Source organism: Mauremys reevesii, linkage group 3, assembly GCF_016161935.1.
Source record: "Mauremys reevesii isolate NIE-2019 linkage group 3, ASM1616193v1, whole genome shotgun sequence".
In the NCBI taxonomy this organism is placed as follows: Eukaryota; Metazoa; Chordata; order Testudines; family Geoemydidae; genus Mauremys; species Mauremys reevesii.
Window position 1 is genome coordinate 103,188,744 of NC_052625.1, and position 26,702 is coordinate 103,215,445.

The window sequence follows — 26,702 nt, forward strand, 5'->3', positions numbered from 1 at the left end:
ATGTTACCATATAATATAACATAAAAAGTCATTGTATGAAATTTTAGTTGGTATGGATTTTGCTAGTGCTTTTTATGTAGCCTGTTGTAAAACTAGGCAAATATCTAGATGAGGTGATGTTCCCCCAGAAGACCTCTGCATACCCCTGGTTGAGAACCACTGCCGTGAAGGTTTCACAACTGGGGAAGAAAGTCTTTGTGCCTTCCCCAGCAGGATGTGGCAGACATGTGGGCTACATGGATGTGAGATGTCTAGTTAATTAGTTCCAAATTATGGAATTTTCATTCACTATTTGAAATTTATTGAAAGGCATCCGAGTTTTAAAGTGCTGAAGACTAAAGCCCTTTCTTTCTATATGTTTTTCTGGATCTATGATTATGGAAAATAGTGTGCCATACCATTTATCTAATAATACAATGTGTGATGTATATTAAAGATTGTAGCTTAGTGCAGTCATACAAGTGGGCAGAGTTAAGGTTATGCATTCACAACTTTCATTTGGTCATTTCCTGACTTAAGTGCTTAACTGTACAATAATAAAAATAACAGTACTTAGCTCTTCTGTAGCACTTTTCATGAGCCCAACCAGAATGCTCTTTCAATGTAAGACTATTTGTATGGCATAGAAAAATTAAGGCTACATAAGACTAAAATAAGGAATGAAGTCATGGAGAATTTGAAAAAACATTCTGCAGTCTTCTTGTTAGATAAGGAATCAGTTACTATAGCTAAACATTGAAATTCAATAATTACACGAAATTTTAGAATAAAAAATTATAGACTAATTAAAATACTTCAAATAAAGTTCTTGGCCTCATAATTCTATAATTGTAGTTGATGTGCTATTCTACCACAATATAAACTGAATTTGTTATTAATCAGTTCAGAGCTTCAGATACTTTACATATAAATGCACTGTGCACGCAAAGCTTAGAATATTGAATGTTTCTTTCACAAACACATTTTCTACAATGGAAATGTGTGGCTGTGGGCCAAGGTAAAGGGAAAACTACTTGGGATTAACTGTTCACTAATTGAGTACTTTGAATTTCTGCCAAGGAAATTACATTCTGAAACAAGCTTTTCAAGCTCTCCAACAGTGAACTCTTCAGAACAAACATAAAGCAAGAAAACCTCGTGTACTCTTAAGTAAGGAGAGCCAAGACTTGCATCCATTAGTGTTGCTGCTATGTTCTTCTTAAGTATCTGGTAATTTTAGAATAGGATTTGTTCATACTATTGCATTCCATCAGATGAAATATTGTGAGTCACAATATAATAGAAAACAAATCTGATGTAATATGTACTGCAATTATAGTGTATGTTAGACAAATAAATTCTCCCAGGATGTTTTTTTCTTCAGCCAACAAAAAGCCTTCCACTACATAAAAACTAAATGATAATAGGACAGAACAGTTTACTCTGGGATAAATTACTTGTGTTTGTTATGCAAATCTTACAATTGCGGTTAAACCAAGATTGGGAGTACTGTATATCTTGATCTTTGTTCATTGGTTACATTTAACATCTACTTCTACTTTTCATCTGCAGAACAAAGTAAAAGTTTAAATACAGCTCATCTGGACAACATTTTGCCACAGAAACCTATTTAGAGGTTAGATTATTGCAGTTAGACATTCTAAAAGGAGTGCTTTTTCTCTACATTCAATGTGCTCATACATTATTTTGTAATAATTGTGTGAACAATTGCTTTTGGCCTTTCAAAGAATTGAACTGGTCACTTGAAGGTGGAGGACACAGAAAATGTAAAAAGACATGGCTATAGTAGAATTTCCTGTCTTTATGGTAGTTGAAATGAATTTGTTCAAAGGGTTTTTGCTCTCAGTTGTATTGTATAATATTTCTAGGCAACACATGGATTTAGTTTGGCTTATACTACAAAAGCAGACAGCCAGGCTCTCAAAATGGATAAGACAGAAGACAAAGCTAAGAAGCCTGAGTGGACCTCATCTGCCTATGCAACTTCCCTCCAGTCATTTATTTGGTGAGAAGGGGTGAATTTTTGCTATTTCGCTAAACTGGGCTCCAGACTCTTCTTTCAGCAGGAAATTAGGCACTGGAATAGGCCAGCATCTCATGGTTAAGTCAGACCTCCCCAACATCATCTCCGATTATGAGTGATGCTGAGAAATAATTTAGCTTTTTCGCAACGTTCTGCCCTTCCTCAATTGTGCCTTGGGTTGCCTAGTGATCGGGTAGATCTATTGATTCTCATGTAGGCTTTCTGCTTCTGCTATACTTAAATAATTGCTTTTGTTTTTATGCTTTTGGCTAACTATGGTTCACATTCTCTCCTAACCATATCCAGTTATGGACCTTCTTTTCTACTCCTGTTAGGTGGTAGACCTTTGGGTCATTCTAAGACAAAGATTCCTAAAGGGAAGAAAAAATTCACTGGCCATTTGTAGGTTCTTTTTTTTAGGGAAGGCCTCCACAAAGAGGTGTATCTTGTGTTGTGCTTGCAAAGAGACAAGCCACAAACTCATCCTGATCTCTTGTGTTAGGGAATTCCACAGCTGTAGGCCTGTTGCTGACAATGCTAGGTATTTGATGCCTGACAGTTTTACCCAGGGCTCAGTCAGCTGAAAAAGTGCAAGTAATTATAGTATTCACAGTGGGGTGCAAAAAGAAAGTGACAGCCCCTGAGGTAGTCAGCTTAAGTCCATTGAGTGGTTACAAAAGGAGAGCTCTGGGACCTTAAACCAGATCCATAACTGGATGAGGGAGCCACTGTAGTGAAAACTGTACAGGTGAGCTGTACTCTCAATGATCCATCCCATTTGGGAACTTAGCTGTTGTATTTTGGATCAGCTAAAAGTTGTACATGCCTTTGTGGTCAGCCCTTAGTAGTGGATTGTAGGAGTCCAGCATAGAGTGATCTACCATGGCTAAGTCCTTTGGTAGGAAAAGACCCCATTTTTTTGCTAGCCAAAAGATAGCAACAATGGCCAGAAACAGTTTTTCTGTTTGGATGTCAGAAGTATGAACTGATGTGTTTGGCTTCACATATCCCTCACCCTGGCCAATGCCGAATTTAGCAAAATATCAGAAAATTCTTCCAAGGGGCAAGATCTGTTGGGCTATTTATAAGCTTCCAAGGGAACACACAGAAGCCACATCATCTGGGACATTTAAAAATAGAGTGGACAAAGCACTAACAAAAATACAGCGGGACAATCTTGTACTAACCAGTGCAGGGATATACTAAGTGACATGGCAAGTCTCTGCAGTTTCTGTGCTTTTTCTGACATGCTTACACATTGTCAAATGGTCCTGTAAACTTGAAATGGAATCCATTAATTTTGTTTACATACACTTAATAATTTAAGGGGATAATGGCATGGAACAATATGTTAAAGTTACTATTAAAATTGGGAAATAATTTTTGGCAGAATATTTTTTCTGTCAAAACACATTTCCTTCTCACTCCCAACAACTAACACTCTGTAAAGTACACAGCATGGCCATGTCTGTTTCCTGTAACAAAATGTTCTGTATTGCAGAAACAACTGAATTATCCATTTTTTACTTGAACAGCACAGTTAAAAGGATATATAGAACTGGTGTAAATTGTCACCAGGAAGCTGGTGCCATATTGGGACTGCGTAACTTACATGCTTCTTTCCTGGCAATGTTTTTAATTCAGTGTATACCTACTTGCAATAAGTTATGACTTCTCATGTAATTTTCTTCAGAGAATAAATTTAAGATTGACATATTTCAGAATTTTTGGAAGAAAATGGTGGAGGGCACCCTCACATGCTAATTCCTGAAAAGGTAGACGTTCTAAACAATCCGATTATATTTTCCTACATGGGCCCAAACTTCTATTCCTGGCACAACCAATGTTCAGCAGAAGCAGGTGGGGAATTTTTGGTGCACAAGGTATCAAGGATCAGGTTTCTAATATGTGAACAAAAGGATTGTAAATATTGTCTACAAACTTAGCACCAGCGGTCTGACTGTTACATAGCTAAATGATCAAGTATTCGCCAGATAATAAAGTGCAGAAAATACTGGGAAAAATAAACATTAGCTCACTTTGTGAAACCAACACTAGCATTCCTTAAGCTTTATGGCTCACCTAATGCCCATTGTTCCCTACTGCAATTGTCTTCCTAGATTTTTGGGAGTGTGCCTCTAGAGTTCACTTACTCTTCTGAACAACTGCCTAGGCCAGGGATGGGCAAACTTTTTGGCCCGAGGGTCACATCTGGGTATGGAAATTGTATGGCGGGTCATGAATGCCCGGTGGGGGAGGGGGACTCTATGGGGTGTAGCATGGGGGGGCGGGGGCTCTATAAGGGATGTTACCGAGGTGGGGGGACTCATGAGGTGTGGCACAGGGGTGTGTGTGGCTCTACAGGGGCAGTACCGGGGACTCCTAGGGACCCTGCCGGCAGTGACACCAAAGCGGCTGTACCAGGCATCGCCATGGGCGGAGGCACCCTAGCTGGGACAGGTGTGGTCCCTGGACGGTTTCGAGGCTCTTGAGGATGGGGCCGTAGGAGACTGGGAGAATTGTGAGTCAGGGGCTGGTGGAGCAGGGCAAGCTCCCGACCCCACTCCCTGGTGGGAGCTTGAGGGACGGATAAAAATGACTGACAGGCCAGAAGCAGCCCACGGGGTGTAGTTTGCTCACCCCTGGCCTAGGGTCATACTGCATGCCTGACTTGGCATCATTGAGACTGGAGATCAGGTTCCTTCCCTTGGAAATGTGTACTGTGCCTGCCCCCAACCAAAGTCTCTGCCATGAATTCCAGATATCTAACAAGTTATTATGCACAGGATTAAAAATAAGAGAGAAAAAAAATCACAATAAATAATAAGTAGGTAAAATCATGGCTAGGCTAGCACTATAGTAATCATAGGTAGACTCTTCAATTAAAATATCAAAATATGATGAACAGTCTTCCAGTGTATCAAGTCCTTCCATGAGTGGCAGTTTGCTCAGACGTCTTCCCCGCAACTAGAGTGTCATGTCTCATCTAGTCCTCTTTCTGTGGCCAATCTTCTTAAGCCATGTCTACATTACAAACTTTCATTGACTCAAGTTATGTCAGCATATAGCAGCCGCAGTTAGTGTATTGCTTGTGTGAATACATACTTGGCTCTTTGTCGGCAGTGTGTGTATTAGGTAGGAGTGCTTGTATTAATGCAGAGTGCAGTGGACTGTGGGTAGGGATCCCACTGTACAACTTACCGCTGTCCAATGCGCAGTCTTTTGGGAAATTTTGGCAATGCATGATGGAGTTGAAATGAGTCCATGCAGGGATGACTGGGAGCATGGGGTCAACTTCCCAGTTTGCAACTGTCTCCATCCCATAATGTTAAATGTATCCCATAATTTTTGTGCCTTTTAAAAAAAAATTTCAAAATCCCACAAACCCATGCAGGACGTGTCACTGTCCACCATCTCTGACAGAAGCATGGAGTCTACACAGCTCTGCCCTATTGTCATGAGTGTTGCAAACACAGGGCACGTGATCATGGAGTATTTGCAGAGCTGCAAGAACCGAATAAATGGGGAACATGATGATTCCTTGGAGGACAGATTGCTGTGGGATATAGTGAGAACCAATTCTAGGTAGTTAGTGGCATTCACGGAGCAGCTGCAGATGGTGAAGTGCTGCTTCTGGGACCAAGAAACAAGCACTGATTGGTGGAATTGCATTGTGATGCAGGTTTGGGATGATGAGCAGTGGCTGCAGAACTTTTGGAGGCACAAGGCCATGTTCCTGGATCTGTGCACTGAGCTCGCTGTGGCCCAAAATGAGAGCTGCACTGACAGCGGAGAAGTGAGTGTTGATCACCCTGTGGAAACTTGCAATGCCAGATTGCTACCGATCAGTCAGAAATCTATTTGGAGTTGGGACATCCACCGCAGAGGCTGTTGTGTTGCAAATTATCTCTTGCTACTGTGACTCTTGGCAGTGTGCAGGACATAATGGATGAATTTTCGACAACAGGGTTTCCAAACTGCAGAGGAGCAACGGACAGCATGCATATCCCGATTTTTGGCACCAGACCACCTTGCTACAGAGTACATCAATAGAAAGGGCTGCTTTTCTATGGTTATGTAATTATTGGTGGATCACCAGGATGCTTCAATGACATCAGTGTGAGGTAGTCATGGAGGGTGCATGACGCTCACATTTTTTAAGAGCACAAGACTGTTCAGAAAGCTACAAGCAGGGACTTTATTTTCCAAATGGCATATTACCATTGAGAATGTTGAAATGCCAATAGTGATCCTGTAGGACCCAGCCTACCCATTGCTCCCCTGGCTTATGAAGCCATACACAAGCCACCTTGACAGCACCAAGGAACGATTGCACTACCAGCTCAGCAGATGCAGAATGACAGTTGAATGTGCTTTTGGTTGTTTGAAGGGTCGCTAGTGCTGTTTACTCACAAGATTGGACCTTAGTGAGAAAAATATCCCAATGGTTATAGCTGTCTGATGTGTCCTGCATAATATACGTGATGCAAAAGTTTCCAGTGGGGTGGAGAGCGGAGGTAGTATGCTGAATTTGGATATCCAGATACAAAGCCTATTAGAAGAGCTCAACACAGAACTATATAGCTCAGGGAGCCTTTGAAAGATAATTTTACCAGTGAACCAGAGTAGTGTGTATGTTGTTGTGGTGTGCTCTATCTGGTCCTGCTCTTTTGTGACCTGGTAGGAATCGTGTAGTGATTGATGTACATGTAGAAATACAGCATTGTCAATGCACGAATTAATTTCGTTTGTGAATTATCCTATTAGTTGTGTGACATTGTGCAGTAACAGGTGATGGGTTGCTTTCAGAACTGCTGAGCCCTCACAGCATATTTAGTGAAATAATAAAGGTGAATTACGTTCCAAATAATATAATTTTATTCTGTAACAAAATCATGGAGAAAGAAATAAGGCTGTTTATCCCTACAACTATTCAGGAATGGATTGCAGAGTACCTCCATGAAAGTTTCATCAAGATCTCTCAGGAAGATTCAAGGGACATACCTGTGTACATGAACAAATTGTTTTGCCTGCCTCCTCCTCACCCACCGCGTAACTGTACAGGGGAATGAAAAGCAAATAAACTCTGCCTCTCTTTGTTGTACTGCTACATCTTGTAGTAGAAGTAAATTAATAAAAAGTTGATAGTTGTGTCCATATAAGTTGGAGGCATCATCACTATAATGGAAAATAAATGTGCACACTTTACCTGAGGTTCCTTCCCCTACATTAGGCTCACATGTGCTTGACTGTTAGGATTGACAGGACTGCAGTGGAGTCTCAAACAGGTCATGCGGCATAACTGGACACATTTCCCCTCAGTCGCATGTCCCCCATCCTCCTCCTCTTCCTCACTGTTCACACCATGGTCCTGTGACTTGGTATCCACAGTGATGCACAGAGTGGTGGTGGGGTCTCTGCCAAGTATGGCATGCAGCTCTTTGTAAAAGCAGCAGGTCTGCAGCTCAGCACTGGATCAATTGTTGGCCTCCCTGGCCTTCTAATATGCCTGCTGTAGTTCCTTTGTTTTTATGGGGCGTTGCTGCTGATCCCTGTCGTACACCACCACCTGCATCCCCTGTGCAATCTGCATATAGATGTTCATGTTTCTGTGGCTGGTTTGTAGCTGTGCTTGCACATCCTCTTCTTCCCACAGACCCAGGAGCTCCAATATCTCCTGTCTACTCCAGGCAGGAATGCATTTCGCGCATGTAGCTGGCAGGGTCAGCAGGGCAGTTGCACACAACCATGGAGAGCTGCTGGATGTGCTTGCCAAGCTGGGCAATTAGGAAAAGCTATTTTAAAAATTCGCAGGGCTTCAAAGGGGGTGAGTCAGGTATTTGTGTCCCCTGGGCAGTGGAGTTCACAATTGTGACTAGAGCAGTCAGTGTCAGGCATTGTGGGACAGCAGCTGGAGCACTGTTTGGCTATGTCAACACTACAAAGTTAAGGTGAGTTAAGTTACATTGACGTCCAGCCACTGCTGTAATTAAACTGTTGTTGCATGTCCACGCTATGCTCCTATGTCAGTGGAGCACATCCACAGAAGCAGCTCTTGCATCGACACAGAGAGCAGTGCACTGTGGGTAGCTATCCCACTGTGCAACTGGCCGCAGGGTGCTTTGAGAAGGGTTTGCAATGCCTCATGGGGGTAGGGTCAGCATCACATGATGAAGGTTCCATGGGCATCCTACTAGGTTTCCCAGCTGCTTTTCAACTGTCCTGGTAACCAGCGAGCCAGCTATCTGTGTCAGAAAGCATGGGTCCTGCACTGCTCTTCAATATCATGCTGTGCGTTATGAACACAGGGCTGTGAGAGGAGCTCAATGGGGAAGGGGGAGTGGGGGCTATTCACCACCACCCTGACCCCAGACTAGTCCTTGTTACAAGTGGCATGTCTGTGGCTGCACACCAGAGGTATTTGCCTCCCTCGCCTTCTGCTATACTTGCCACAGCTCTGAATTTTACCCAGCACCGCTGCGTGTCTCTATCATAGCCCTTTCCCTCCATGCCCCAAGCAAATTCCTGCAGCTGAACTGGAGCTGTGCCTGCACAGCCTCCTTTCTCCACAGACCCAGGAGATCCACCATCTCCCGTGTACTCCAGGCAGGAGCACGTTTGCTGCATGGAACTGGCCTGCTTAGCTGGGCAGTTGCTATGTGAGCTCTCCCCATCGAGCAAACAGGAAGAGCAAGTTCAAAACTTCCTGGGGCTTTAACAGGGGAGGGGCGTTCACCTGTGTACCTGGAGTTCAAAATGGTGACCAAAGCGGTCATGGTGAGCATTGTGGGATACCTCCTGGAGGCCACTTAGGGTGATGTAAGCAATACAGTGTTTACAATGACACTGCGTTGCTCTAACTTTGTTGCCCTAAGCTCTACTCCTTTCACTGAGGCAGTTTAATATCGGCATAGCAGGTAAGTTAAAGTGGCGGGAGGAGCATTGCAGTGTGTACACCCCCATCGTAAGGTCGATGTAAGCTGCCTTAGGTCGACAAAACTGTGTAGTGTAGACATGGCTTTAGGATCGATATAAGTAACACAGTGTTTATATTCATGCTCCACTGACCTCAGTACATAGACGATGCCTCAACACTGATCAAGGGGATGGTGTTACTGTGTTGGCATAATGGAGAGCTTTCATTGGTGGGAGAGAAATTTAAGTGTAGACATGCACAGCCAAGGCAGCTTAATCAACCTAACTTTGTAGATAAGATAGTTATGCAATTTCCCTCCCTATTTTAAGTTCTTCTAACTTTCCAAAGTTTGGTCTGAAATTTCTCATGCTTGTTTTCAGAGAGCCTAAAGGTGATTTTTGTCATTGTTGTTGAGACTTTTGGGTGAAGCCAAGTGGATTTTTTTTTTTTTTAGGATACTATGTAGGAGCAAGAAAAATGCTTTACAAGTTTGAATGTTTTGCCTAAGATTTTTTTTTTTTGGTGTCTTACTTTAAACATTCAAATTTGGCGTGTTCATAAGTGTCCAAGGAGAAACATAATCTTTACTAAGATGCTACATTAGAAAATGTTTCATTAAGAAATAGTGAAGTTAAAGGTGATAAAAAATTGCTTACTGTGATTACACACACAAATAAATTGCCTGTGAAGTGAAGTTTCTAGTTCCATATAGACTTGTAGGCACTTTTAGTCTGCTTGTAGGGAAGACGCTTTATTTGCATACTGACAAAGATATTTATGGTAGTATATAGAACAGCAACACACACATAATGATCAACCTCTACCTATGTTGGAATGGTGGTTGGGAAATAGAACCAAAGACAGAACTTTGATTAGATTTCTGGTAGAATTTACGGGGACTGAATTTTCAGAAGTGCTGAGTATCAGCAGCTCCTACTGACTTCAACTAGTGTTCTGGTAACTCAATTTTGAAATTCAGGCCAACAGATTTTAGTAACATGCTCAGATACCATGGCAATCTCAGGACAGACAAATAAAACCCCCATGGATTTTACAATCTAATTTATATAGAAACATGAGTAATGATCAGCACCACATTAATATTAGTGGGGTGATCAAACAGGAGAATAGAGAAAGAAGTGCTTAGGAAAGCCCTTTATAATGTGACTGTTAGAGAGAGAGTGTGTGTGTGGAAATTTTAGGCTGCAAGCATTTTAGTTATGCTACATTCACTTGGTTAAAATAAAGTCAGGCACTTGATTGGCAATGGGGTGCTTGAGTGGAGATTATGATGTGATATGTTGCTAGTTAGTTAGGAGTAATGAATTTGAGGAGGCATTCAAAGGAGATAAATTGCTCTCGTCTTTCCACCTTCTCCCGTTTCCCCCTTCCCAGGACCTCCTCCCCCCACCCACTGCCTTCTCACTAGCCCTAGAGGTGTCAGCTTCCCGCTCTGGTGGTTGTACCCCTGACACTATTAAAAGTTGCACTCTGCTGCGATTCTTCCTGTCACCTACAGTCCTACAGGGGGAGGAGTCAGCAAGGCCATTTACATAGCAGCTAACTCTTTAAAGGGCAAATACCTGGGGACTGGTAAAAGGGTTGTTCAAGAGTTCACAGTTTTGATGAATCACAGAGGAATGACATGGATTGATAAGGTCACTGACTCTGTGATTAGATACATCCTCCTTATAACAGCAGTTCTTTGTCTCTTTTCTGCTTTTGGCAGTGTTTTTCAGTGGTTTGCACAAAACAAAGCCCACAGTCTCTTTTCTAGCAGTGGCCTTACAATCTGAAACAAAAGCCCCCATTATTCCACCTTAGCTCAGGAAGCCAAACTAGGACCCCTAACACTTTTGCTGGCCTCAGAAGACGTACAGACTGTTGGTGATTTATTTTAATGCCTCTAACGTTAAATCACAAAGAGAGAGATGCTTTCTTGAAGCCCAGCTATATGGAAGTTTCAAATACATAAAACAATGTATAGCAAGAAAAAATCTGTTTTGCAGCTAAATTTTGTGGGCTTTTTAAGTGAGGTTAATTTGTATGCCTTTGGAATTAAATGTACTTGATCAGTATCACTAATAAAAAAAAATCAATTTCAACTATTGGCAGTGTGACCGCACAGCCAAGGAGTAATAACAAAAAAAGTAACTTTTTGCCCTATGGAAATAGTTCCCAATTTTTTTGTAGAACCTGAGCCACTGCAGTGCTTCAAACTCTGGCTGGTTTCCTAACTTTGCTACAAATATTTTACATTTATTTATCAATCAAGATTGATGAATCTGGGCAATGTTACCTTTTAAAAAATATTGTTAGGTGATAGCCTTTTGCTGACATCTCCCCTTTTTCAATTACCATATATACTTGCCAATATGCTGAACTGCCTATAAATCTACTTCCTCATTTAGTCTGATCCAGAGCCCAATGAAGTCAACAGGAATCTTCTTATGGACTTCAGTGGGTTTTGGATCAGGCCCATAGACCCCAGATTCAGCAGAACATTTAAATGTGTGTAAATGCTTTGACAAATGAGGGATTACCTGTTGTTGGAACTAACAGTGAATACCTGCATATATGCTACCAGTCCCTTTCCTTAAAAAACCTGCTCTCTGTTGCAGTGGCCCTCAGTGTCTCCCCAGCACCATAAGGCTTTCCCTGACCTGAGCTTAGCTGTTGGCCCATGATGGTTGTGACCCACAGAGCCACTGGAGGTCCTTCCTTCCAGCCTTCTCTCTAGTCTCCCACAGCCCTTTTGGCCTCATATGGCATCTTTCCCATCCTCTCTCCTCATCTATCTTTCCTGCTCACTGTGTCATTGGATTACTGCAATTTACTTGATTAAAGGTTTTCCTATAAACTTTATGGAAATAAAACATAGATGACCAACATCAGCTTCACATTTGAAGTCAGCCATGAAGAGCTGTATTCTCTCTGGTTCAGACATTGGTGTCTAGGAAAAGGTGGTTGTTGTTATTGTTTTGTCCAGATGGATAGCCAGAGTGTGTTAGAGCTGCTGGGAACTTTTTCCACACTCCCAACCTCAGCTCCCCTGGCTCTTCTCTGACTAAGTCCAGGAAGCTCCTGTCACGGAGCCACCACTGCATTGACAGCCAATCTGAGAGAGACGGTATCAAAAAGTATAGGTCTAAGAAGTGTAGTAATGCTGGAATTCGTAGACATTAGTTTCCCCATCAATGCCCTCTCTGACTGGGTCAGTTATATAGCCTTTCAGATGCCATCCCTATGGAATAATGGCAGGGAGACTCCCGAGTATACTCTGTAGAGTACTTCTGACATTGTCAGTTGCATTGGCCATACATGATTGTCTGGGTGGTTGGAAATAGAAGAACTCATTGCACCAGTTGTTTGTTTGAATGACAACTCTGAGGCTCCAATCTTGCATTGAGAACTGCATGCGCAGACCCCTGAATCCACACACAGCCCCACTACCCTCCCTGGAACTCTGCACAGTCTTCCTTGTAGTTTCAGGACCTCACTGTGCAGTTTGTATACATCTTGGACATGGTACACAAGAGTACGTACTTAAACTCATCTTGCACTAATCCTAGTTCCCATTAGCACTACTCACAGTGCTTACAATTAAGCATGCATATAAGTCTTTGGAGGATATGGGCCTATTTAGCTGTATTTACACAAGTATGGGTGCAAAATTCAGTGGTTCTGTTTCAAAAGCCTTAATCTTCAGATTAAAACAGACAATATATTATCACCACCTTATGCAGAGAGACAGATGCTTGAAAGGAAAATGGCAGTGGTTACTTATCATAGGTAAATTATTAAATAAGATGAGTTTTAAACAGAGGGTATGTCTACACTACGGGATTATTCCGATTTTACAGAAACCGGGTTTTTAAAACAGATTGTATAAAGTTGAGTGCACGCGGCCACACTAAGCACATTAATTCAGCGGTGTGCATCCATGTACCGAGGCTAGTGTCGATTTCCGGAGCGTTGCACTGTGGGTAGCTATCCCATAGTTCCCGCAGTCTCCCCTTCCCATTGGAATTCTGGGTTGAGATCCCAGTGCCTGATGGGGCAAAAAACATTGTCGCGGGTGGTTCTGGGTACAGCCTCACCCCTCCCTCCATACAAGTAGCAGACAACCGTTTCACGCCTTTTTCCCTGGGTGAAATGTGCAGACGTCATAGCATGGCAAGCATGGACCCTGCTCAGCTCAAGACAGCAATCGTGGAGGTTTTAAACACCTCGCGCATTCTCGTGCAGTCTATGCTGAACCAGGACCTGCAAAGCCAGGTGAGGAGGAGGCGGATACGGCAGCACGGCGATGAGAATGATGAGGACATGGACACAGAATTCTCTCAAACCACGGGCCCCTGCGCTTTGGAGATCATGCTGGTAATGGGGCAGGTTCTAGCCAATGAACGCCGATTTTGGGCCCGGGAAACAAGCACAGACTGGTGGGACCGCATAGTGTTGCAGGTGTGGGACGATTCCCAGTGGCTGCGAAACTTTCGCATGCGTAAGGGCACTTTCTTGGAACTTTGTGACTTGCTTTCCCCTGCCCTGAAACGCCAGAATACAAAGATGAGAGCAGCCCTCACAGTTGAGAAGTGAGTGACGATAGCCCTCTGGCTGGAAGCTTGCAACGCCAGACAGCTACCGGTCAGTCGGGAATCAATTTGGAGTGGGCAAATCTACTGTGGGGGCTGCTGTGATGCAAGAAGCCAAAGCAATCATTAAGCTGCTGCTACGAAAGGTTGTGACTCTGGGAAATGTCGAGATCATAGTGGATGGCTTTGCTGCAATGGGATTCCCTAACTGTGGTGGGGCGATAGATGGAACCCATATCCCTATCTTGGCACCGGAGCACCAGGGCACCCAGTACATAAACCGCAAGGGGTGCTTTTCCATGGTGCTGCATGCACTGGTGGATCACAAGGGACGTTTCACCAACATCCACATGGGATGGCCAGGAAGGGTTCATGACGCTCGCGTCTTCAGGAACACTACTCTGTTTAAATGACTGCAGCAAGGGAATTACTTCCCAGACCAGAAATTAACAGTTGGGGATGTTAAAATGCCTGTAGTTATCCTGGGGGACCCAGCCTACCCTTTGATGCCATGGCTCATGAAGCCATACACAGGCAGCCTGGACAGTAGTCAGGAGCTGTTCAACTACAGGCTGAGCAAGTGCAGAGTGGTGGTAGAGTGTGCATTTGGCCGTTTAAAGGCGTGCTGGCGCACATTACTGACTTGATCAGACCTCAGCCAAACCAATGTCCCCTTTGTTATTGCTGCTTGCTGTGTGCTCCACAATCTCTATGAGAGTAAGGGGGAGACCTTTATGGCAGGGTGGGAGGCTGAGGCAAATCACCTGGCCACTGATTATGCGCAGCCAGACACCAGGGCGATTAGAAGAGCACACCAGGAAGTGGTGCGCATCAGAGAAGCTTTGAAAACAAGTTTCATCACGGGCCAGGGTATGCTGTGACTGCTGTGTTTGTTTGCCCTTGATGACCCCCCCCCCCGCTTGATTGACTCATTCCCTGTAAGCCACCCACCCTCCCCCTTCGATTACCACTTGCTTCCTAAGGAAATAAAATCACTCTTGTTTAAAAATCATGTATTCTTTATTAATTAATTATAAAAAGAGGGCGAGAACTGACAAGGTAGGCCGGGTCGGGTTTGGGAGGAGGATAGGAGGGAAGGAAAAGGCCCCTAAAAAAATTTCAAAATAATGACAGCCTTTTGGTTGGGCTGTCCACTGGGGTGGAATGGACGGGTGCACGGAGCCTCCCCCCATGCGTTCTTAGTTGTCTGGTGGGTGAGGAGGCTAAGGAACATGGTGAGGGGGGAGGGCGGTTATACAGGGGCTGCAGCGGCACACTGTGATCCTGCTGCCGTTCCTGAAGCTCCACCAGATGCCGGAGCATGTCAGTTTGATCACGCAGCAACCCCAGAGTTGCATCCCGCCACCACTGATCTTCCTGCCGTCACCTCTCATCTCGAGCGTCTCTCCTCTCCTTATGTTCGTCCCTCCTATCCTCACATTGGTCCCTCCTGTCCTCACGGTCACTGGCATCTTTCCTGTACTTTGATACCACATCCTTCCACTCATTCAGATAAGCTCTTTCATTGTGGGTCACTTCCATGATTTTTGAGAACATTTAGTCTCGTGTCTTTTTTTTCCGCCGCCTTATCTGAGATAGACTTTGGGATGGAGGAGAGAGACTTGAAAAATTTGCAGCTGCAGGAGGGAGGGAAAAAAGGGAGAGAAGTATTTTAAAATATACATTTTACAGAACAATGGTTATACTCTTTCACTGTGAACAACACTATTCACCTTACAGAGCACATGTGATCTCACTACAAGGTCGCATTTTGCATCTTAATATTGAGTGCCTACGGCTTTGGTGTTAGAGATCACAGACGCAGGTCCGGGCCTCAGAATTCGGCTTGCATGTGGCCATGGTAAGCCATTGTCTTTCGGCTTCCGCAGCCTTCATATATCCAGCGCCCTCCTTTTCCAAATAGCAAGCAAAGCCCGTTGAGTACTGCTTCTTTCCTGTTAACGTGCAACACCAGAACCGCCCCCATCCAAATCTCTGGGATGATCGCTTTACCCCTCCCCCCACCACGTGGCTGGTATCATGGAAGATCGCTGCTAGCCACCCTCCCCACCACCGCGTGGCTGGTAGCAGGGAAGATCCCAGCTAGCCAAACACGAAAAAGCTCAGTGCCAATCACCGCCTCTCCCCCCTCCCCCCCCCCCCCGCTTGGCTAAATGCAGGGAAGGACTTCTTTTATGCCACAGGCAAACAGCCCAACCATCTCTGTCCCCTTAATTAAATTCCTGAATTTCAACCAGGTTACCATGAACGATATCACTCTCCTGAGGATAACACAGCCAGATAAAGAACGGATGTTGCTTGAATGCCAGCAAACACTGGGACCATACGCAGCTAGGCTTTGTCATGCAATGATACCAGATTACTTGCTACATGCATGGCGTGGTCAAGTGTCCTACCATAGAGGACGGAATAAGGCTGCCCTGTCCTTCTGCAAAGGCTTTTGGAGTACCTCCAGGAGAGCTTCATGGAGATGTCCCTGGAGGATTTCCGCTCCATCCCCAGACATGTTAACAGACTTTTCCAGTAACTTTACTGGCCGCGAATGCATTCCAAGTCCTCAGGGCAAATTAATCATTAAAAAACGCTTGCTTTTAAACCATGTTTTATATTTACAAAGGTACACTCACCAGAGGTCCCTTCCATGGCTTCATTGTCTGGGATAGTGGCTTGGGAGGGCTGGGAGGGTAATTCCGTCAGGGTGAGAAAAAGCTCCTGGCTGTTGGGGAGAACGGAGTGCTGTGTGCTCTCTGCAAGCTCGTCCTCCTCTTCCTCCTCATCTTCTCCGTCCGCAGAATCCTAAGGCATGGCTGAGATTACCACCCTCACCTCGGAATCCACGGACGGGGTGGGGTAGTGGTGGCGGACCCCCCTAGAATTGCATGCAGCTCAGCGTAGAAGCGGCATGTTTTTGGCCCTGCCCCGGACCTTCTGTTTGCTTCTTTGGTTTTCTGGTAGGCTTATCTGAGCTCCTTAACTTTCACACGGCACTGTACTGAGTCCCTGGTGTGGCCTCTCTGCATCATGGCCTTGGAAATTTTTTCAAATGTTTTTTCATTTCGTCTTTTGGAACGGAGTTCTGTTAGCACTGAATCCTCTCCCCATACAGCGATCAGATCCAGTAGCTCCCGTGCAGTCCATGCTGGAGCTCTTTTTCGATTCTCAGGAGACTGCATTGTTACCTGTGCTGATGAGCTCTGCGTGGTCACCTGTGCTGGTGAGTGCTCCACGCTGGCCAAACAGGAAATGAAATTCAAAAGTTTGCGGGGCTTTTCCTGTCTACCTGGCCAGTGCATCTGAGTTCAGATGGCTTTCCAGAGTGGTCACAATGGTGCACTGTGGGATACCGCCCAGAGGCCAATACCGTCGAATTGCGGCCACACTAACGCTAATCCGACATGGCAATACCGATTTGAGCGCTACTCCCCTTGTCGGGGAGGAGTACAGAAATCGGTTTTAAGAGCCCTTTATATCGATATAAAGGGCTTCGTTGTGTCGACGGGTGCAGGGTTAAATCGGTTTAACGCTGCTAAATTAGGTATAAACGCGTAGTGTAGACCAGGCCAGACTTACAGACACTTGCCACGGTTTCATTTAGCTTTAATGTTCATCTTTACCAAGAACTGCGATCTTGCTGATACTTCTCAGGCTGCTCTGATGACTCATTCTTAGATGCAGGAAGGACAGCACAGGAAAGTCAGAGAGGCAAGAAGAGGCTTTTTGTGTTGTTGTAAAACGAAATTAATTATCTGGTTTCGTTTATGGGTTCCCCCCCCCCCTTCCCAGTGCTTTAGTATCCACTGAAAGTTTTTTTTTTACCTGTCTCATGCTGATTTACCACTTCTTACCTCCCCAACTATGGTTATTTGGTTGTCCAAATAGTGGCTTCCTAAATTTAGGTCAGCATTTTCAAATCTAGTGCCAAAGGATAGGCCCTAAAGGCCATACTTAGGTACCTGAATAAAAATGGCTGAATTTCACTTGCTAACACTTGTGATTTTTATTACAAGTCTCATGATTTTTGATAATTTTTCTGTAGCTCAAGCTTCTGGAATAATTGAATACGTGAGAATTTCAGCTTTCATTTAAAATACAAAAGAAAAGTAGGTTTCTAGCCCTCAATAATGCCAAAACTAACAGGAAAATATGAACCTTGAAAGTTTAAACATCATGAGGGAAATTTAAAAAGATCCCAGTTTGTTATTTATTAAAGTCTAATGATTTTTTTTAGCCAGTCATGGTTTATGGTTTTTGAATGCTTGGGATTGGCAATACTGTAAATTTCAGAGATATTGAATTCCCACGGAAATAAATTGGAGTTTTGGGGACTCAGAACCTCAAAAAAGTCATGCTGTCTGGGGGGGAAAAAAGAGTGAAAATAGTCTTTTGTGCTGCATAAGAACACAGGCATTATACTGATTTGAGCATTCATCCGTGTGCCTCGATAAGATTTTGTAGCTCCTTAAAAAAGGACAGTTTTATTCATTGTAAGAATCATTCTCACCTGAATTCTAGAGTCCTTGGTAGTAAGCTTGTTTCTGTGGTATTAACTAAGGGCCCATTTCTCAACTGGTGCGCAGTCATTCAGCCACACGTTTCCTGCTGATCTTGATATGTTAGAGCTTAACAGCTATACACTGCACTGAAAATTTGATTTATACTCATTAGTATAAACTATTAAACATGGACCTCACTTACAAATTTTAAGAACATGTGTATATATAGCTTTTGTGCAGTTCCTTTGAAGTTTGGCATTCCAAACATGTAAACAATTTTTTTGAGAATTCTGTGTGCATATATATTTCCCATCAACATGCAACACCTACATTTTTTTTTCAAATACTTTGGCAAATAAAATTGCATACCCACTTAAACCCATGCACAGACAATTATTTGAACCCTGTATCAAGTGTCTTTGCTAATGTCTTTAATTTCAGCACTCGGAGAAACTAATTGTCTTTCACATCAAACTGCATTCATGTTCTAGAATAATAGATTTATCATTTTCATTCTGTCTCTCTGGAAAGCAACATAAACAAAGGCAGACAAGTGCTAAACAGGTCTAAATAAATGTCTTGATTAATCTGCTTTGATTTTTTGATGTCAGTTACCTGTTTCTGATGAAGTTGAGTATTCAAAATACCCAATCTTTTGAGGAGACATATGTTCCAAAGTACCCCCAAAATCTTTTCTAAACCACTTTAGTCTAACTGTAATTTTATAGTCCAAAAAAAGGATCAGCAAAGAATCCTGTGGCACCTTATAGACTAACAGACGTTTTGCAGCATGAGCTTGCTGCAAAACGTCTGTTAGTCTATAAGGTGCCACAGGATTCTTTGCTGCTTCTACAGAACCAGACTAACACGGCTACCCCTCTGATACAAAAAAAGGATGTTTTCTGTGAATTACATGCCAAAATATGATAGCAATACTATGCAGTAAGACACCCTAAACTGGGGAAACAATCATATCCATAAAGGTACAAGCATTAAAAAATCCAAAAATAGCACAACATTTTCCAAAATAGTTTGATTTAATTAGTTCTCATTTTAGGTATAGTTTTTATGAGCGGTAAGAAGGAGACATGAAGCTGTATTATGTTAATATGCAGTATAACTATTTTGTGCTAAGATCTCTCAAGCCAAGCAAGTGGTCAGGCTGGGTCCTGAAGCCAAGTGCTTCAGGGAAATTTGTTGGTGATGGAGCAGGCGGCACATTTCCTTCTTAGTCATGACCGAAAGAGCCAGCAGGGTGAAGAATCCTTATATGCACACACAGGTTGGGCAGGTAAGGGGATGGGTGAAATTCTCTCCCAGTTTTTCTATGCAACTGCTAATGCAGAGGAAATGTATTTGTTATGAGATAGGACCCTGCAGCATTAGAGGTTGGGACAGAGATCCCCAAAGTGTGGGACGCGCCCCCTTAGGGTGACATGAAGAACCATTGGGGAGGTGCTGCAGGGCCCGGGCCAGCCCCAATGGGGTCGAGAAAGGAGCACCACACAGCCCTTTCCCCTGTCCCCTGCTCTGCTCCATTTCGGCCCCTAGCCGTGTTCCTGGCCCGGTGCGCGGCTCTCCCTGTTCCCATCATCAGCCGCTGGGCATGGCTCCATTCCCGAACTGGGGCTCAGGCTTGGGGGCAAGGCCGGGAGTGGAACCACACCTGGCCACAGGGCCGGACTGCTGGCCCCCACCACAGCCAGCTGTGGCTCCACCCCCACCTCCAGCCACAGCCCTGGCTGCGTCTCTGGCCCCAGCCCTACCCCTAGCTGCAGCCCCAGCCTGGGCCTCTTTAACCCTGTCTGCATTCCGCCCCCCCCCCAGCCATGGCCCCACTCCTGACCCCAGCTCAGGGGCAGTGGGGGGCATAGACCTCAAAAGTTTGGGGACCGCTGGGTTAGGAGCAGTACTTTGATCAGTGCTGGCCTGTACTCCTTTTGCATGAGCTCAGGTAGTGGGAACGTAGTACTGATTAGCATGATTTCCCTGCTCTGCTTTGGCATGTGAGGGTGTGTCTACACTGCAATAAAAAAAGCCCAGTCAGCTGATCTCAGCTTGTGGTCCCAGAGCCTGGGCTCCAGCCTGAGCCTGAACACGGACATTGCAATTTTATAACCTCACAGCCTGAACCTGAGTCGGCTGGCATGGCCAGCCACGGGTGTTTTATTGCAGTGTAGACGTATGCTGAGAGTGAAAGGAGGGGATAGATGTGACAAGTTTCATGGCAGCAGAAAATTCTGCAGCAAGGGGCAAATTCTGTGTCCATGGAAATGCAGAATTTTTTTTGCAGTACGCCTCTCCTGAGGTGGCTGTATTTCACTTGAGGGTGAAGTGAGCCGTGTATTTAGCGAGTGTATCAGTTTAAGTCTGCAAAGGGCTTTGGGATCCTCCAGTATGAAGGGTGCTATAAGAGTAAGATGTTATTTTGCAGTCTCCTTTTCATTCAAACTTTTTGGGCCTAGGGGGAGGATAGTACATTACTTTTGTAATTGGGAACTTTCTTCTTGGCTTATAGGGTGTGAGGACTGCAGCAAAAGCCTTATAGGAGAATGCAGACTCCATGGACCACTCTTCAGGGTTAAAGACAGGGTTATTCCCAGTCGAGCCCGCCTTACCCTACCTCACTACCTCACTTTGCGAGTGCTGGAGCTGCGAGCTGGGAACCAACAGAGTAAGTATCGTAGCTCTTTCGGCTATGGCTTGGGAAAGAAGCGACAAAAAGGTACTAACACTGTTTGTTTTCAGAAGTAACTTAGAAGTGGTATTTTGTTCAGATAGTTCTAAACAGCCTATCTTAATTTTCGGTTGAGCACAGCTAAATCCCAGAACCCACCACTGATGGAGACGGAGGGGCAGACAGACCAAACCTGAGCAGTGCTGTGACCCCGTGCACCTGGTGACAATGTCACTTTGTTTGGGGGTCCTCATCAAATGTATTTCTACAGCCATTTCTAAGATTTCATAGATGTTATTCAAATTCATGATTTGTGACCTCCATATTGTAGCCCTACCTATAGGTACTTCAGTTAATTGTGACATAGGCGTGCAAAGGGGGAAAGAGGTTCAATAAACAAAGTAGCAATGAAAGAAACAAAATTCAGACGGCATATGAAGGTTCAGTACAATTCACCTTTTCAGCATCTAAAGTCAGCATTGTAGAAAGATTGTATTGTTTCTTTCAGGCCACATGGTAGTTCATTGGAGTTTGGAGAGAGGGGGGGAATTACAAACTCCTTGCTAATATTCCCCAATGATTGTTATATAACTCTAATTCTGCCTAGATAGTACTGCAGAAAATGAAGGTCTTCTGTGCAGTACTATCACTGTTAATATGGGGGAATAATGGAACATGTAAGATAGCTTACTTTGTACTTTCATAGCTATACACACTGATTGCTGGAGAGGACAGCCTTGTCAAACGTGCCAAGATGCAGAACCCTGGGGAAGTGATATTTAGTAGTTTACAGTAGCCCTGCTAACGCTCATGTCATTCTGACTGATCCATACTTCTAGCCCCACAATTTAATATGGAAAATTGGCAATTCATCGTGAATTAGGAGGTTTTGGAAATGTTACCCAAGTCCCATTTTAAAAGTGACAGAAAATTTTACCCATTAGAGCAGAGGTTCTCAAACTTTTGTATTGGTGACCCCTTTCTCACAGAAAGCCTCTGAGTTCGACCCCATTTATAAATTAAAAACACTTTTTATATTTAATATTATTAAAAATGCTGGAGGTGAAGTGATGTTTTAGGGTGGAGGCTGACAGCTCAAGACGCCCCATATAATAACCTTGTGATCCCCTGAGGGGTCAGGATCCCCAAATTGAGAACCCCTGCATTAGAAGTACTTGCCTGATTTATTCCTCAGCTTGAGTCTAGGAGAGGAATTCCATGTGTCCATCCTATGTTACATTTGTTCATTTCCCTCAGTTGAAGATATTTGGGATTTAGATCATGATGTGCATATTCTTCTTAGACTGGTCTTATTTTTATTCACAGTCCTTGGAGTGTTTGCTAAGAAAGTTATACAGAAGAGAACACAATTTGGTCCTTATGTTGGGAAACTATCTACAAAACTTACCCACTATGATGACAACAGGCTAGTTCTTCAGGTAATAAACTCAGAGGTTCAGGCGGGCTTTGGAGGATTTTCTTTGCTGGGTTCTAAACTATTGCAGCAGGATTTATATTTCAATTATTTATTTATTTATTTTTTAAGTGGCATAAGCATCTCTCTTTTTCCTATTCAAGTTTCATATGCAAGAGTATTCATACTGCACATGCAGTCATGTCTAAAGTTTCATGATTTTCAGGTCAGTGTAACTTTAATTGCCAACTGGTTTTCCAATTTTGATCTAGTGATGCATAATTTGATACAAACATAATATATGATGCAGACCAATTTGATCTTCTAGTGTAATGCTGAGGGGTGCTGACTTGGATTTGCCCAATCTATTTTTAAAATGTCGATAGCCGGGGGTTCTGCTAGTTCAATGGGAGTGTTATTCCTCAGTCATCGCTGTTAGGAAATTTTCCAGAGGGTTAGAAAGAGCAGGCAGAGCTTTGGCAAAGTCTGTCCTTTTATATTTTCACTAACCAGTAATCCAGGCACCATTTGACTTTATAAAAAAACAACCCACTCACACCAAAGATTAATCTTTTTCTATGGCTGACTCAGCAATAGTGGCAGCAACTGGTTAAGGCACCTGTTCATTGAGGAAAACAGGATAATGGGGGCACATATTTTTTTCAATGTAAACCACAAGAGAGACAACCTTTGACATATTGCTTATATCATTGTTGTTGTCTGTTTCTTTTGGTTATAAGCTATTTAGCCATGTCTTCCTATGAGTTTGTACTGTGCCCAGCACAATGATGAGAGCTTTTGGGCACTTCCACAATGCAAATAAATAATATGCATCTTAAAAGTTGCGTACAGTTGTATCTAGGTATACCATCCTAATCAAGCACACCTTTGTTTAAATTTAAAAAATACTGGTTTACAGTTATTAGCCTTGATTCCCTTCTGGATTACACTATCCACTGCTAGCCTAGCCATCTGCCTAGGGAAGGTTGCATTGGCATAGGACACTCGCTACCCCCACTGTGCAGGCAGGCCCATGGACAACCAGTGCGGCCTTGAAAGTGACCGGCAATAGCTGATACAATGCACCTGGTAGGAACCCCACTAGCAAAGGCTGCCTATAGCCTCTGCCAGCAAGTTAAAGCTGTCCTCCGATGGAACCCCTTTGGGAGGTTGACAGTGCAAACAACACCCACCGCTGCCCCCCTCCATGCACAGCAACTTGTACTGGGGCAGGGAGTATAATTTATAACAACTATGCCAGTTTGAGTGAATCAAACACTCGTTAATTTCCTCCTCTTAGCTGCCTTTTAACCAAGCTTTACACAATTCCCCCATCCCCATTCCTCTGTCAGTCCCTCTATCCCCTTCAATATCTTAAGATTTATATTCTAAATGGCTGATGAGTTACCTCACGAGATGGAGAGAATGGCTGAATTTCTTTCACAACAGCAGGAGCTTTGCCTTCTGTCTGCCAGAATCCTGAGTGTGACTGAGATCAGCATTTATGCAGCAGAAATGTATTTTCATCAGCAACTACAATGCTAGATGGAAAGCTCCCAAAGGCAATGGAAATGTAGAGTGTTTCACATAATTGCTTCTTAACTCTCAAGAGCTTTCAGATGACCAGTGGAGCAGATAAATGGCATATTTGTGCATGAAGCGTCAACATACTGAAAATGGACATACTGCTACAGCAAGACAATCCATCTTTCAGTGTATGTCACTGAAGGGTGACATCCTGGCAGCAGATCTGAAGCCTCTTGCCCAACACATTCCTTTCTTTTTCCATCTAAAAGGAATCCAGAAGGAATAAAGTGAAGCAGAGAGAATGAGAGACTTTCCAGGCATTGTCATTCATTAGTATGATGTCCTTATTGTTATGGGAATACAGCATGTGGTCAGTCAAGAGGGATGAGCGTTGACGTATCAATATACTGGATGTTATCCCATTAGACTTATTATATTATTGTTCCATACAAAACAAAACTTCAGCACAGCACTGAAGGTTGAGATACCAAGCACTTAAGAAATGCATTACAGTTCAAAGCTTATCTTTCTCCATCTGCTTACACTTAAACCGTAAAATATCTTTTTACATCATTCTAAAAATCATTTGACAAATAATATAACCTGTAATTACATATTTCAAACAAATACATGGTTATTTCTGTGCCTGGGCCCCTCAGAAATTGTACAGTCTTAACCTTTTTTTTTTTAGTTGGCTCATTTAAGTGTCACTTATTTTGTTTTTAAAAACATCTGTGTATGAATGAAATATATAAAAAGCACTGTCCCTGACTCAAATTCAACAAAAAAGGTTAGTGTGTTCCTTTCCACAGCTCTGTTGTAACTCATCCCTTCTTCTATAACCTCTCTCCTTTTTCTTCAGGTATTGAAAGATGGCGGAAAGTACTTTCTGGATGCTCCCAATGAAGACTGTGGTAACTGGATGATGTTTGTCCGACTTGCCCGGAACCAGGAAGAACAGACCCTTGTAGCCTATCAGTACGCTGGAGAAGTCTACTTCACAACTGTTAAGGTAGTTAAGGCTACACCACCGCCATGACTACCACTCAAATGATAGCTTACTGTACCCAAAAACTGAGGAGACTGGCTCACCTCATCACAGATGAGAGGCTGATTATGGTTAAGTAACCTCCTCTCCATTAAATACATCCCTTCATAACACTTAATGTTCAATCAATCAAACAGGCTGCTTACTGGGCCTTCTGCCTAGACCAGGGGTTCTCAAACTGGGGGTTGGGAGGTTATTATATGGGGGGGTCGCAAGCTGTCAGTCTCCACCCCAAACCCTGCTTTGCCTCCAGCATTTATAATTGTGTTAAATATATAAAAATGTGTTTTTAATTTATAAGGGAGGTCTCACTCAGAGGCTTGCTATGTGAAAGGGGTCACCAGTACAAAAGTCTGAGAACCACTGGACTACACCTAATGTGGCATGGAAGCTACTGCAAAGGATAGGAAAGACAATGATGGTGGTGGTAAAAAAAAAACCCAACTCAAATAGCATGGTTGATAACTGTAGTTTAAGCATGGCTGTTATAAAAATATTCTTTTTTAAATCTGCATTGACTTGTGATGAGTTTGCTCTAGCACAGCTTTGCTCCGGAAAGGACAAACGGTACCTTTCTTTTCTTAGATATATATTGAAACAACTTTTTGGAGACCAGTTGCTCAGAAACTGGATACTAAACAGAAAACTTTGAAAGCTCTACAGTACTGAATACTATACTCGAGAACAGTGATTTAGTTAGAGACTTACTTTTCAGAATTTCTAGCACTGTGATCCTGTTGCAAGGTGACCAGTTTCTGAGAGATTCTCTGGATTATTATTTTTCTGAGAGAAACTCTGTATTTATAGGTGGAAATGAAACATAGCAACTTGCTTCTTGGGTTTGTTTGTTTTGACCACTATAAAGTGGATCCTAAGACTACAGCAGCTGTAAATCTTTGTTTACTATAAGACTATGCAATTTTATTCTTTTACCATCTCACAAAGCTGAAGCTTTTCTAGTATTGGAGTAAATGTGCCAAATTTTTCTTGTTTTGCTATTTTTATTAAACCATATTTTACTTGAGCTACTGTATATCTTCTCTAAAGTAGGACTTTTTTAGAGGCTTAGGAGTTAGGAACTCACAGTATCTAATACCAGCTCTGCCCCATATTTTCTGTGTGACTTTAGGCAAGTTATTTAACTGATTTCTCTCCATTTCTCCATCTGTAAAATGGGAATAATACCTACTTCACAGGAGTGTTGCAAGAATTAGTTAATGGTTGTAAAGTGCTTTTAAGATATACAGTGCAATAGAAGTATTAGTAGTACTTGGCTACGTAAGAAAGTTAGTGTAAAAAGTGACAGGTGGTAACGTAACATATTGTCACAGTGTCTTGTAGAGGTGAATAGATCTGTATTCAGGATTCTGGAGCAATCCACAGTACTTTTGTGATTTTATACAAAATATGATTACATCTATACTGTATAAGTAAAACTGCTAGTAGTAGTATTTGGAAAGCACAAACAAATGCTTTTTAGGACTGTCAGGCGATTAAAAAAATTAATTGCAATTAATCGCACTGTTAAACAATAATAGAATACCACTTATTTAAATATTTTTGGATTTTTCTACATTTTCAAATATACTGATTTCAATTACAACACAGAATACAAAGTATACAGGGCTCACTTTATATTTATTATTTATTACAAATATTTGCATTGTAAAAAACAAAATAAATAGTATTTTTCAGTTCACCTAATACAAGTACTGTAGTGCAATCTCTTTATAATGAAAGTTGAATTTACAAATGTAGAATTATGTACAAAATATAACTGCATTCAAAAATAAAACAATGTAAAAATTTAGAGCCTACAAGTACACTCAGTCCTACTTCACCCAATTGTTCAGACAAACAAGTTTGATTACAATTTGCAGGAGATAATGCTGCCCATATCTTGTTTACAATGTCACCTGAAAGTGAGAACAGGCGTTCACAAGGCACTGTTGTAGCCGGCATCGCAAGATAGTTACGTGCCAGATGTG

The 26,702-nt window shown here is 42.9% G+C and overlaps 1 protein-coding gene across 6 annotated transcripts in view; it reads left to right on the forward strand.

Annotated features, from left to right (window-relative positions):
* PLAGL1 (PLAG1 like zinc finger 1) overlaps positions 1-26,702 on the forward strand; it is a 78,351-nt gene that overhangs the window by 43,892 nt on the left and 7,757 nt on the right. For 3 of the 6 annotated variants that reach the window (XM_039529985.1, XM_039529986.1, XM_039529984.1), the window contains 3 exons: positions 20,567-20,722; positions 22,052-22,164; positions 24,529-24,678. In XM_039529985.1, the coding sequence (XP_039385919.1) occupies positions 20,567-20,722; positions 22,052-22,164; positions 24,529-24,678 (419 nt within the window). Of the gene's footprint in view, positions 1-19,183; positions 19,340-20,259; positions 20,723-22,051; positions 22,165-24,528; positions 24,679-26,702 lie in introns of those variants that run through there. The other 3 variants (XM_039529981.1, XM_039529987.1, XM_039529983.1) reach the window with 2 other exon arrangements.